The sequence below is a fragment of the Squalius cephalus genome, assembly GCF_949319135.1.
Source record: "Squalius cephalus genome assembly, chromosome: 21".
Taxonomy (NCBI): domain Eukaryota; kingdom Metazoa; phylum Chordata; class Actinopteri; order Cypriniformes; family Leuciscidae; genus Squalius; species Squalius cephalus.
In genome coordinates this window covers 23,836,318-23,850,639 of record NC_137142.1, presented here as the reverse complement: position 1 = coordinate 23,850,639, position 14,322 = coordinate 23,836,318, and the positions used below count along the sequence as shown (strand labels likewise).

At 37.5% G+C, this 14,322-nt stretch overlaps 1 protein-coding gene across 3 annotated transcripts; it reads left to right on the top strand.

The window, feature by feature from the left end:
- The first annotated feature begins 308 nt into the window (after positions 1–308).
- Positions 309–14,090, top strand: nfkb2 (nuclear factor of kappa light polypeptide gene enhancer in B-cells 2 (p49/p100)). Of its 3 annotated transcripts, XM_079854719.1 has the most exons (24): positions 309–514; positions 1,001–1,064; positions 4,825–4,864; positions 5,339–5,414; positions 5,538–5,578; positions 5,813–5,911; positions 5,991–6,142; positions 6,324–6,436; positions 6,559–6,717; positions 7,536–7,640; positions 7,729–7,817; positions 7,927–8,065; positions 8,876–9,010; positions 9,123–9,293; positions 9,396–9,537; positions 9,824–9,938; positions 10,049–10,256; positions 10,370–10,539; positions 11,032–11,134; positions 11,492–11,712; positions 11,823–11,904; positions 11,994–12,157; positions 13,290–13,401; positions 13,501–14,090. In XM_079854719.1, exons 2-24 carry the CDS (start codon positions 1,048–1,050, stop codon positions 13,575–13,577), a joined length of 2,730 nt encoding a protein of 909 aa, XP_079710845.1. In that variant the 5' UTR covers positions 309–514; positions 1,001–1,047; the 3' UTR covers positions 13,578–14,090. The 3 variants fall into 3 exon arrangements, with proteins under 3 accessions (XP_079710845.1, XP_079710847.1, XP_079710846.1); XM_079854721.1 differs by lacking the exons at positions 309–514; positions 1,001–1,064 and adding an exon at positions 4,423–4,546; XM_079854720.1 differs by lacking the exons at positions 309–514; positions 1,001–1,064 and adding an exon at positions 4,465–4,599.
- Positions 14,091–14,322: the final 232 nt, after the last annotated feature.

The following is a 14,322-nucleotide window of genomic DNA, read 5'->3' as shown; positions in this document are numbered from 1 at the left end:
AAAAAATATTAAAACCTTATAGAAATAAAAAAATGAAGTATGATCTTCAGGCTAAATAGAATTGTGTGTTGTGGTTTCTAATGCTATAGATATTCTGTATATTTAATGTACTAAAAACATACTTAATTTACTTTACTGTTAGCGTTATCATATTGGACTTTGCTACATGCACTCTGCTATTAGTTGAATATCTGATACGAGCGGAAGTTTTGGAGAACATGCAAATCATGTTCCGTCTAAGAACCAATCAAAACACTCCTAGCACGCCACGTGATTGCGGAATTCCCCTAGTCGGGGCTTTCCATTGCAGGCCAGTAGCATTCGACTCATGCAAGCGTACGTTCGCATGGAGTGTTCACTAAATACTAAAACTGGAACAGATTAATTGGATGGATGGTCCATTTTGTTTATGTTTTTTTTTCTCAGGCGTTTGCTAAGATTTTAGCAGTGGTTTAATTAAATTGACGTCGAATAGAAACTACACGAGAATTGGCAAACATCACAGTTATACAAGGTAAGTCTGATATGTGCTGAGGACGTACACATTATGTATAGCACTAACGAAATTATCATTATTAATGAACAGTTTTGTAACAAGGCATGTAGCAGCTAGGTCTTTAAATAGTAGATAATAATAGGCTGCTTTCTTATTTGGGAAATAAGGACTCGGTTGCTTATAGTGCTTGGAGAAATCTATTTCAAGTTTGTTTTGAAAACATTACGTTACATTACAGAAATGGTGTAACGTTACAGTTCATATGGCGTGCAAATTGCTAATTAGTTAGAAAACAGTAAAAATGTTTACAAAAATTATCGATAGTGTGTAGTCTAGAAGTTTTGTCTCGGGTGTTTTGCTGCTGTTCGCTCGAGTCTGCGGGAAATTCCCATAAAAAGTCAGATGTACTTTTTGGATCTGACTTAGCCTAACGTTACATGTGCAGGGGAATCACATCCCCATCACACAGTGTGTGTAAGCGCTTGTCATTTCCATCATTTTCAGTCTGTCAGGAGTTCAGAGCCCTTTCGGATGACCCTGCAGAAAACAGAATGGCTGGAGCACTAAGGTACGTTACAGATTTATTCCTGTATTGCTGTCTCTCCTGTGCAGCGTTTTATTGTGCATCATTGGCACGTGCAGCTTATAGATGCCCAGAAATGTTGACTGACAGCTCATTGGTTATGCTTAAAATGCTCACGAATGTAAATGTACTCCTAAAGTTTTGGACATGATTACATAGAGCATGTATACTGGTAAGTAGTCAGATTAGCATATGGAAACAAAAACTTGTAATATGTACATAAGTAGAGGATTTACAAATACTGGTTCATTTGCCTTTCAACTTCATGCATATGGAAGAGCTGAAACGGTTAAAAACAGGTTTATTGTGATTTTTCTAGTCAAGTCACCTTTATTTCCATGGCACCTCATACAATACATTTATATTCTACATTAAAAAAAGTAGTCTTGTGTTCTGAGCAAGTGGGTTTTTGTCTTTAAAGAACATTCAATTAAATTCTTTAAAAGTTTAGTTTACCCAAAAATAAAAATTCTGTCATTACTTACCCTCATGTTGTTCCAAACCCGCAAGACCTTTGTTCATCTTCGGAAAATAAATTAAGATGTTTTTGATTAAATTCGAGAGGTTTCTGAACCAGCCTTAGGCAGCAATTCATTGCAACTTTCAAGGCCCAGAAAGGTAGTAGTAAACAGTGCAGTGATTCCAGGTTCTACATCAGAACGCCGGATCATTATTGGCTGACACTGTTCACGTGAGCACCACGGCACATGCGTGTGATGCTGACGCAGGAGCTAGCCAATAATGAGTCAGCGTTTTGGCGTAGAACCTGGAATACGGTTTACATTATGTGAATAGCACATGAAAGAGAAGATATTGTTGAATTAAAGTTGTTATTTTTATATAATTCTTTTGTGCACAAAAAGTATTCTCGTCGCTTCATAACCTTTTTGTTAATCTACCCGAGGCAAACTTTCGTTAAAAAGCATAATTAGAATGGAAACGGCACTGTTAAGTTTGACCGTATTTTCGTTTTCGGTCAAATTACCTTTTGAATGGGAGTGGTTGGGGCACTTCTATGATAGCATCAAAAATCGCTATTTTTAAAACACTAAGAAGGATCGACACAACATGAAACTTTACTCGAAGTATCACCAGGGGCTCTACACATGAACTCGAGTATTGAGAACATTGTTTGTGTACACAGAGTTTACTAAAAAGAAAGATTTTGAACAATTCACTGTAGCTTTGTCCTCCGGAATTTTGTCAGTCAAAAATAGTCGATCTCCGAATGCAACGTAACAGGGAGGAGAGTAAAGGGGGTCGCACACCGGACGCGCAGAATTCGAACACATTATTCTCTCTGAGTGTTCACACACCGGCGGCACCATTCGGCATCTGTCCGCGGCACCCAGCTACGGCTCAGGACCTTGTTCAAAATCCTGCCGCGCCACAGAGCGCCATTTACATAGTTTTACATTAAATGTACATTTATATGTCTCAAAACGTCGTTAATGTATATACTGACTTCACCCTGTGCTGCAATATACATTTAGTTTTACATTCATTCACAGAAATCAGCTGCCGAATGAAAATTGCTGATGTTATCGGATTTTCAGGTGATATTCCCAATTCATTCAGTTAACGGACGCTCTGAGGTAAAGTGTTCAGACTGCAGACTTAGCAACGATTGTATTTAATTGTACAGTACAATCATAACATAGTACAGGCATTATCTTAATTTCATAATGTCCTTAAACATAACAATATTGCTGGCCATAAACTGAGAAAGTGCGCGTCCGGTGTGCGATACCTTGAGTTGTCCTAGACGCGGCGTGGCGCTGCGCTGCGTGTCCGGTGTGCGACCCCCTTAAAGATCCTAAAGCTTAGTTCCATATAAATTCACGGAAAATTTGTTGTTTTGTCGTTAGTGAAAATCAATATTGACCTTGTATTTGAAAAAGGATCCTCATATAAGAAACAATACTAAAATTCAGAGTCAGTTCATTCGCATTCCGAGATAGACTATTTTTGAGTAGTCAATCTTCATATTTTTTCTAATTATGCTTTTAAACGAAAGTTTGCCTCGGGTAGATTAACAAAAAGACCCTAGGTTGCATTTTTGCAAGTGTTACGCTTTAAGGTTGAACTAATGTAGTCACATGGACTGTTTTAATGATGTCTTTACTATCTTTCTGGGCCTTGAAAGTTGCAATGACGTTGTTGCCTGTGACTTGTTCAGAAATCTCTCGGATTTCATCAAAAATATCTTAATTTCTGTTACGAAGATGAACGAAGGTCTTGCGGGTTTGGAATGACATGAGGGTAATTAATGACAGATTTTCATTTTTGGGTAAACAAACCTTTAAATTAAAGAACATTGTGATGCTTAGCTGCTTGCTTTTAACCTTTTTTATTAACAGAAACTACGTTGTCAATAAACGTTTACTGAGGCCTCTTGGCGGGCTTGGTTGACATCCACTGTTTTAGATTGACGACTTTTGCCTTGCTTAATGAATCTTCTTGTCTATATTTGACGTTTTTTTAAGATTAGGGGTTGTTTGGCTGAAGTGAAGATGCTATCATTTCACAGAAGAAGGACAGGATGCGGTTGTGATCCAGAAGAGTTTTACTCTCTTTTCAGTGACGTCAGGATTTGCATTCACTCAGAATGAGCCCTGACACCTCAGATAGAAAACTCATAGTTTACTCTACTAGTTGTCCCATTGGTTTTGGTGAAGAATATGTGGTGGTACTACACAGCAATCTTAGTACACCTCATCCTGAGCAGAAGAAGACGCTTCCTCATTCCTGTCAGTGGATAGTGCAATACTTGTGCAATCCTGTCATCCAGTGTAGCTAGTAATATTAACACTAGAAATGAAATGGAACATAATTTCTTTATAAATTATTTATTTAAATAAATGTATCATTTAGAGATCATCATCATAATTTCCTGTTTGGTTAACAGTGGAAGTGTTTGTGGGTTTAAAGATTTGTGGCTGCAAGGGTAGGCCAACAGATGGGGGGCAATCCCCATCTTTCATGGTAGCTGCATTGACGGCACTGTAGAGATATCTGACTAATCCAGTTACACAGATTGTTTTAGTCAGAAATGTTTATTTTTTGTAAATTACACGTACATGGAATTTTTTGTTCATTTTTTCACTGAATTGAAATATGAATAAAAAAGGAATCATTATTGGAATTTTGTTTCAAAAGTACCCCAGAGGAAGATATAAGGGAATTTGAAAAAGCCTTTGGAAAGTTGAGGAAATTTAGATATGAGAAGTCTTGATATCAGGGTGTGAATGTGTGTACCTGTATTTCTCAGGATTTGACATCAGCGGCAGCAGTGAGCTGGTATTCTGGGGGCTTTCCTCTGTTGTTTTTTTTTCACTGCCTTGCTTCCTGGAAGTAACGCAAGCAAGTGAGCCAGACAGAAGGAGGGGGAAGGCATATTAAAAAAAGAAAAAAAATCCAGTGCACACGCATCCTTGTTGTTACACCGAAAGTGAAACGGACTTTGTGTGAGTCTTTTGTTTAAAACGGAAAGCCTCTTTCTCTACGTTTTGTTTATCAGGTAGGGTAAAAGTGTACGCAGCCTTGTGTGAAGGTCAGAACACTACTGTGGGGAAAAACTGGGGGAATGAAATGCATCTGTAGGGGTTTGCAGCTCAGTTGATGTTTTGATTCAGCATGCTAACTGTATTAGAGCACCTCACCTCATGGGTATTTTTTAGTTCTGGGTTTGTGTCTTTGCGAGACGGTCTCAATAAGAGTTTTCTCTGTTCCTTCTACATTACAGGATGGATGATACGCAGTATCAAATGAAGTTTGACAATGAGGTGAGCCACATATTGTCAAAATTGCTGCTGTAGTCTGCTACCTTGCTACAGATTTTTAGTTTAGAGTTGTGATCTATAGATATTTTCATTTGGGGTGCACAAAATGCGTACCCTATCAGTTATCTGTCAATATTGGAGATTTTTTAAATAAATGCAAATTTTTCTCATTTAGATTATCATTAACATTATCAAACCCTAACTTAAAGCTAATCTTTAAAAACATTAATAAATTAATAACACTGTTAAATGTAATATATTACAAATCTAAAAATGTATTATCCATAATGTTGTGATGCCTAAATACACTTGTAGGTTTTAGACTAAATGGTATAAATTTGAATATCAGGTCACATTTTCAGTTATAATAAAATAAAACGAATTATGCTTTGTGCTAAAGGTTTGAGTTTAATTCACATAAATGTATATTTTATATAAAAATACTAACACATGCACGTTTGTACATGGCATTTTCAGTCTTTGTTCATGGTGGACCTTCAATATCTGCCTGAAACTTTTGAGGTGAAGCCTGAACCCTTTGTGACAGAAACAGGTAAGTTAATTCTGCCAATTGTCTTGCTTTATGAATGTATTTTATGATGTGTTTTTGTTGTGTGGTGTTCTTTTGATTTAAATGAAATGAAGGCTAATTGATTGTATTTGATCTTTATTTCAGTTCATGGGCCTTATCTACAGATAATTGAGGAGCCAAAGCAGGTACGTTCACTTAGGTCTTCATCTTCATCTTCCACTCTGTTTGACAATTTTCCAATGTTATAAATTATAAAATGGTGTATTTTAGCCATTTAGTGAACATGTGTGATGTCTTACAAAGAATGTACAGACTATGTGGGATAATTCCAGAAAGCATGCGCTGGAATTCCCCAAAAACAGGGTTTTATCAGTGAGTAAGGTCTGGTGTTATGTAAAAATGCTATGTGTGTGTTACAGAGAGGATTCAGATTTCGTTATGAATGTGAGGGCCCATCCCACGGTGGTCTGCCAGGTGCCTCCAGTGAGAGGAACAGAAGGACGTATCCCACAGTCAAGGTGGGCTTTGTAACATGGATATGTATCTGCAATGTATTTAAATAAGCAGTACATTTATGAATGCATTCTCCCACACCAGGTGTCAAACTACGTGGGTCATGCTCGCGTGGAGGTTCAGCTAGTGACGCACACAGACCCCCCTCGCGTTCATGCGCACAGTCTTGTGGGTCGCCAATGTAACGACAACGGTGTATGCTCCATTGATGTCGGGCCTAATGATCTCACAGCACAGTGAGTGAACACGACTACTGTTAATCATGCTCATATGATCTCTTTCCTTGTTATTATGACTGGAATAAATTGCATAAGGCATTGTATGCATACAGTATCATCATGTGAGGCTTGTGGCTTTTGATTGTTGTATATGTGCAGTTGTGCAATCTTTATTCATTATTACACCCTCTATGTTTAGATTCAGTAATTTAGGCATCCTCCATGTTACTAAGAGAGGAGTGATTGAAGTATTAACGAAAAGGCTGAGAGAAGAGAAGAGAAGGACGAAAGAGCCTGGATATAAATTTAGTGGTAAGACTGTGATTTAATTATTCAACTAGACATGATGTTGACTGACTGCTTATTGAATTTTCTGTTTACTGTTTGCATCCTCATTTGACATGATGTTTTTTCTCTCTATATCACTCATTCAGATGCAGAGGAACAGGCTATTACGCAAGAAGCCAAAGAGTTGGGTAAAAACATGGACCTAAACATTGTAAGATTAAAGTTCACTGCTTACCTGCAGGACAGCAATGGGAGTTTCACAAGAGCCTTGAAGCCTGCTGTTTCAAATCCTATCTATGATAGCAGTAAGTCCTGCCATAAAACATAAGAGAATAAATGAAATTCAATTAACAAAAGACATCTGCCACACACTGACCTCAAAGTTGCCACACAAAAAAAAACACAAAGAAAAATATATAGGCACTGTGAGTTTAAAGAAAAAGAAACTGATATTTTATAAATATTAATAGTATTATAATCTACATTGCTCTGAGAATATTGTGTTAAGTCTGTAATTAGTTATTGACCATTTCTTGAACTTGAATTAATTGAACTTCAATGTACATTATCGTTCAAAAGTTTGGGGTCTGAACAATAATAATAAAAATTCACCAAGGATGCATAACATTGATAAAAAGTGACAGTGAAGGCAGTACAAAAGATTTCTATTCCACATATATTATTTTTCTTTTGGACTATATTTATCAGAGAACAAAATGAATCACGGTTTTCACGAAAATATTAAGAAGCACAACTTGTTTTCAACATTGACAATATTGACAATAATGTTTTTTCAAAACCAAATCAGCATATTAGAATTATTTCTGAAGAATCATGTGACACTGAAGACTATAGTAATGAATCAGCTTTGCCATCACAGGAATAAATAACAAAACATATTAAATATAAAACGGTTATTTTAAATTGTATTAATATTTCACAATATTACTGCTTTCACTGTAGTTTCCTGTATTCAAAAAAAATGCAGCCTTGATGAGAAGAAGAGACTTCTTTTTAAAACATTAAAAATCTTACCGACCCCAAGCTTTTGAACAGGAGTGTAAATTAGGGAAAAAAGGATTGGTAATCTTACTACAACTAAAATGTGCTGCTCTTTACCCAGAATCACCAAATGCTTCAAATTTGAAGATCTCCCGAATGGACAAAACCTCTGGATCAGTGCTGGGAGGAGAAGAGGTCTTTCTGCTCTGTGATAAAGTTCAAAAAGGTTATTATGATTTTCTGATTTCAAAAAGGATTTACAATCATTCACAAACCTTTTAGATCAAATGATGTTTATACTCTTTTGTTTCCAGATGATATTGACATTCGTTTTTATGAGGAGGAAGATGATTCCGGATGGGAGGCGTTTGGAGACTTCTCCCCCACTGACGTCCACAAACAGGTGTGTGATAAATTGACATAAAAACGTTGTGATTTCCTGGATTTTACCGTTGGATGTGGTTTAGCCTTTTACAACAAACCTTCACTGACACCGTTTTTAATCCCATCAGTATGCGATCGTGTTTAAGACACCACCGTACCGCTGCACAGATATCACGCGCCCTGTCACCGTATTCCTGCAGCTCAAGAGGAAGAAGGGAGGCGACTTCAGCGAACCCAAGCAGTTCACATATATTCCACACAATCAAGGTTAGTAGTGCTATGCAAAACATCGGTGCCCCTATGTGCTATTTTAAAGGTTCCCTCTCCTTTCTGAGAGCCTACTATGCTCTGATTGGTCAGAAGGCCCAGTCTGTTTTGACTAGTCTACCACTTACAGCGTGTGTCAGAAACCAAACTCCTCCATTCCTCAGCTACAACTAAAGTGGTTGAGGGTCAGTCAAAGTAGACCTTGTTTGCAGGCAGCCAATGAAGACCATAGGCTGGAATTATGCAAGTTTGTTACATTGTTACGCAGGTATGTAACATGAAGTGAGACTAGAATTGCTGATGACTCGCTTCGGCTGTTCAGAATCGATTCTTTCTGGAGGAGACAATAACTTTGTGGTGCACTTTGATCTTTAAAACTTTGCTATATTACGTACTGCATAAAGGTAATATTCTAAAAAGCATAATAGGGGCACTTTAAGACCATCAAATTTTTAACAGATTGCAACAAACTGTCCTAACATACATATATATATATATGGGGACAGTTTATATCAAATTCAGTATCTTTATTGTTCCACTAAAAAGTTTGTTGTCTAGGTTTTTAAAATAATATTTTATGCTCACCTGGTAATATTTGTGAAATATTGTTTTTAAAAAAAAACAACTGTTTTCTGTTTTTGATATATTATAAAATGTAATTTTATAGTTTCTTCATTAAAATTATTATTAGTTTCTTTCACTAAAAAAAACGTACCAGTTTTTTGAACGGTAGTTTAGATCCATTAAACATCCTCTTCACTATTTCTCTTTCTCATATTTGCTAACATGTTGGCTCCTGTTCCCTCCTAGACAAAGAAGAGGTTCAGAGGAAGAGGATGAAGGCACTTCCTCAGCCCTACGATCACTGGCGGGGAGGACCTCAAGGAGGAGCAGGGGCCTTTGGAGGTCCTGGATCTGGAACAGGAGGAGGAGGAATGGGAGGAGGTGAAACATTTTAAATCCCTAAACTCTGAGGCTACATGGTTAATTCAGTTATTCTGGTGGTGTGTCAACAGAAGTCTTCATATATGTATCTTCGTGTCAATTATGTCCTTAGGATTTTCATTTAATCATACGATGGATGGTTCAGGGTTTTTCGGTGGTGGTGGATTTGCTGGAGGGCCACAGATGTCAGGCTCCACCCCACAGTCTGATGGATCTCAGAATCAGCCAACTAACAAACAAACTCAGTCTGGTTCTCCAGTGCATCAGCAGCTCATTCAGATTGGTGAGCATAATTATCTTTCAGGTATCATTAAACTCAAGGCATTGAGATTTTAGGTGTATATTCATTCAGTTGATGCATGTTTCCTTCCTGTATTGTTTCCAGCCGCAGCTCTGCAGAATCGTGCCACTTTGACAGCCAAGTGCACTGCTCGTGCTTTGTTACAGTACTGCAGTACAGGGGATGTGCGCCCCCTGCTGGTTCTGCAGAGACATCTGTGTGGAGTGCAAGATGAGAACGGAGACACGTATGTTTTTTTCACATCTCTGCCTTTCAGCTTGTATCCGGTCTATTGTATCAATGTCTTGATGCATGTCAAGTATTAAGTATTCCAGGTTATGTGTCTGCTACCTTTAAACCTTTCTATTATAGTCAGTGTATCTGCTTAATGAAAAAATGAAAGTGAAATTGTTAGTGTAGTAACATTATTATTTTTAAATGCATTTAAATGATACATTGAATGAAGAGGGGGATTAAGTGCAACACATACATGATCAGAGTTTGTATTAATCTGTGTCGTATTTTTCCCATAGGCCTCTGCACTTGGCCATTATCCATCAGCAACCTGCTGTGGTGCAACAGCTTATTCAGGCCCTGAACAACACCCCACAACAAAAGTTCATCAACAAACTCAACCACCTCAGTCAGGTAATTTAGCATCTATATGCTGTGAAAATGCTCTTTTTATTATTATTTATTTTTCATTTTATATTTGTTTAATGTGGCATGCTAACGTTCATCTTTCTTACCTTCTCCAGTCTCCATTGCATCTGGCTGTGATCACAAAGCAGCCCAAGTTAGTGGAGATGCTGATGAGAACAGGGGCAGACCCGAGCCTGCTGGACCGAGAGGGCCGGACAGCGCTTCACTTGGCCGCCCACACCGGCGATGAGGCCGTACTACGAGTGGTCCTGGACCTGCTGGGAGAGCGCTATGTCCATTTAATAAACTCTGCTGACTTCTCAGGTGAGCGTTACACATGCCATTGTCTCTCAGTCTTCATTTAATGGTGCTGAAGGTTGCATGTGGAATATTATTGCACATACTGATATTTTTTTTTCACCTTTCCCGCTTCTCAGGTCAATATCCTGTCCATCTCGCTGTAAAGAAAGACGGAGAGCACTGTCTTCGATTGTTAGTGGAGACAGGAGCAAAGATCAACATGCCAGAGCAGAAAAGTGGCTGTACGGCTCTACATCTGGCAGTGAGGGATAACCTGTTAAAACTGGCCTGTAATCTTATTACTGAGGTAAAGGATTTATGGAGCACTAGACGTTTAGTCGCAGTTTCGGTTAGTTTTAGTAAACACTACTTTCGTTAGCATTAGGGGTTCACCAAGTAGGAAATTTGATTATTACAGTATAAAGTGATTTTTCTCTGAATTTTCTGCAGCCATTATTTCAGTCTTCAGTGTTACATGATCCTTCTGAAATCATTCTAATATGTCGATCAAGAAACATTTCTTATTATTATCAATGTTGAAAACAGTTGTGCTGTTTTAATATTTAAGTGGGAAAACCGATGCATTTCTACAGTTTTTTGATGTTGAATAGATAGTTAAGAAGAACAGCATTTACTTGACTTTATATAATATATAAATTATATCTTAATGCATTATTTCAGCATCACACAAACCAGAGATACTGGAACCGTTTCACCCTATTCAGCACACTTCAGCATAGAGCCATCACAAATGTTTTGTCTTTAAAAGTGACAGTTTTTTGTTTGTCATTTGTTACAGCTAAAGGCTGATGTGAATGTGTGTACCTACGGGGGCAACAGTCCTCTTCACTTTGCTGCCAGTCAAGGCTCCCCACCTCTCTGCTCCATGCTGATAGCTGCAGGTATCTGAGAAAACTCCTTTCTTACTAATTTAATACAGATATCAGGTACTTCAAAACCTCTGAAGGGCAAAACCACAATGACTAGTCATTGAGAACATGCTCATGTAGTTTTGTTATTAGAGCAAATATGAACTTTTACTATATAGGATGTGATTTAGGTAAGGTATTTGATAGTTGTCCACATTTCCTGATGTGTGACATTCAGAGGAATCACTCATAATTAATGACATGAACTGAATAACCAATTGAAATCAAGATCATCATATTCAGAGCCAGTGACTAGGGAATAAGTCAAGTTTTGGTTCAGTGATATGAAAGCATTGTTTGATGTATCATCTCCCTTGTCTTCTGTTTTAGGAGCTGATAAACGTATGGAGAACGATGAGCCTCTTTTCCTGAGCTTATCTTCCTCTGATGAAGATGACGAGAGTGAGAAGAATGATGCCAATAAGCAGCTTCCAGATGACATGGTTCAGCAAGTTCAATTTATGTCGATATCATCCGAGAGGGGAGCATTTAACCCACGCAAGAGACCTGCTGCTGGACACACACCATTTGACCTGGCTAAATGTCAAAAGGTTTGAGTTTTTGTATCCATCATAATTGCATACAGTGTGTGAGCATTTGGAGGTGGATGAATAAATTCATGTAATAGATTTAACCTTTGAAACACCATTGCCTTCAACAGGTTAGAGATCTATTAGATGGAAGGAAAGGCCCCAAGTCCAGTTCACTCGCCCCCAAGAGGACCAAAATAAGCACTGACGAAGGTAATGAGACTTTATGTGCTTAATGTTCTCAAAAACTCTATTACTTAACTTCTAGCATGTGTGACTGATCAGTATTCCTCTTCCTGCAGTGAACCAGGGTTTAGACAGCGAGGTGCTCATGAAACTGTGTGGTATTCTTATTGAAGACCATGTGCCCTGGAGAGAGCTGGCGAAAAAACTGGGCATGCTCACTCTCACTCACCTGTTCCAGGAGAGCGCCTCGCCCTGCCAGAAGCTTCTTGAGAACTACCAGGTTAGAGACTGTCATTGTTCTCTTGGTTTGGCAAGTTTTACTTTACATTGTCAAATAGACGTCGGTTATGTTTGGAACCACATACTAGCATACCGATGACTTTTTCTGCATATAATGCACATTTTCTGTGAGGACTATTGTATTTGCAAAAATGTGTAATATGCAGTCTTGCACCTTGTCCTATGTCAATGCATTGCACTTGACTTGACCTTCCATTTAAAGTGTAACAAACTGGAAGTAATATCAGATTTTTTAAAACATCTTTGTTAACTCATTATTTAACTGCAAAATGTTTTAATAATAATAAAAAAAAATAGTTAAAAGTTATTAGAATGGAATACTGATTACATAGGAATGTGGAGCAAATAAATGAATACTAAATAAATGTAATGTTGAAATGTATTAAACATGCATATTAATCTCATTTTCTAAAAACTTAAAATGTATTAAATATGCAGAATACTAATACTTTCTAAAAACATGTAATTTGATGTGTTCATGTCATATGACAACAATGTAGCATACTGGTATTGGAAGCATTTATCTTTGCTTGTTTGTTGCTTGCAATTTTCTCATACTGCTTTTTAATTTGATCAAATAATTTATAAAATGTTTACTGCTAAATAAGGGTACGTTTACACGACAATTATGTCCTTAAAACTTTTTTTTCTTTCGCGTTTTTCGCGTACAGACAGCAGCATTGTCAAAACAATCCCGTTCCACGAAAACTATTAAAATTGCTGTATTACACATGCCAGGCCAGTAGTTAGCGATGTCACTTTGTAAAGAAACACTACATAGACTGAACATGAAATACCCATCCACATGATGTCACCCTTTTCACAAAATTGCATTTGAAACCCATTTTCAAAAGTTTGCAGGTCGCCAAAACGCCGTTGTCATATAAATGAACTGCCAAAACGCATAAAAAGTTTTCTGTTAAATTGCTCAATAAATGTACTAAAATGTATTTGTGAATGTATTTGCTCCATATTCTTCATGTAATTGGTATACGTTTCAAAAACATTTTCTTGTAGATTGTATGTGTTTTGACTAGATGCATTTGTAATTGCATTTGTGTTGGCATCACATACAGTATGAGTAGTTCATAAGTGTGTTTATGTGTGTTCAGTTGAGTGGTGGTCCTGTGGATGGCCTGGTGGAGGCGCTGCAGTCTCTGGGTGTGAGTGAAGGAGTGAGACTTCTGACAGCCAGCCAACCCAGAGAGGACAAGCAGAGCTCAGGTATGTTTCACACTGATAGAGAAACAGGGTCACCTCTGAGACTAACACACAACCTTTGGTCAGTAAATTGTGAATACAACACACTTTTCCTTCTTCCAGATTCTAAAGAGGACAGTGGCTTTGGGAGTCAGTCCATTGGAGAAGAGATGGGAAATCCTGCAGTGGGCAATCACTGATTATCAGGATCTATTCATTGAGGACAACTTGGCACTTTAATTGACTTTTTTCAGGTGCAAACTGGTGGACTGTTCATCATCTCAATAAAGTGGAAATACAACACGTCACAAGGAGGATTGAAAAGAATCGTTTTGAGGTCAAAAGCCCTCAGTGGTATTACATAAGACAACATGACAAATCAATTGATCCTCTGTTGAAATTCCGAGGTTTGGAGTGAAGCTGTAGTCTTAGTGCAGTGCTTGTAACTAAACAACAAATCTCCAACTGAGACCTAATGGAATTGCCATTTCCCCAGCACGACTGTAACCTTGGAATATGTTTGCGGAATGTTCTGTGGATGTTTTTAGTAAGCTTACTTTTGATATATATGCAACCTTAGAAATGAAGCAAAGTTGGATCGCATCTTTGCATTTTCTCGATACATCATGCTTTTTATTTATGTGTATTTTTGGTTGCAGTTTTTTCAGAGGTAAGCAGATATGTTTGTGTTTTAATAAAGTTATTATTTCATATTTCTGTGTCTTTATAATGTAAGAGTCCTAAATGCTGACTGAATAGGAAAGAAACATACACATAAATACATGCAGTAATAGTAAAAATAGGATTTCTGAAGGATCATGTGACACTGAAGATGAGTAATGATTCTGAAAATTTAGCTTTGCCATTACAGGAATTCATTGTATTTTAAATTATATTAAAATAAAGTTACAATTGTAATATTTCAATATATTACTGTTTTCTGTA

Coding starts and splice junctions, on each gene's coding strand:
- nfkb2 (XM_079854719.1), top strand. Junction 6,143..6,323: donor CCTAATGATCTCACAGCACA/GTGAGTGAACAC, acceptor CTCTATGTTTAG/ATTCAGTAATTTAGGCATCC. Junction 10,257..10,369: donor AAACTCTGCTGACTTCTCAG/GTGAGCGTTACA, acceptor CCCGCTTCTCAG/GTCAATATCCTGTCCATCTC.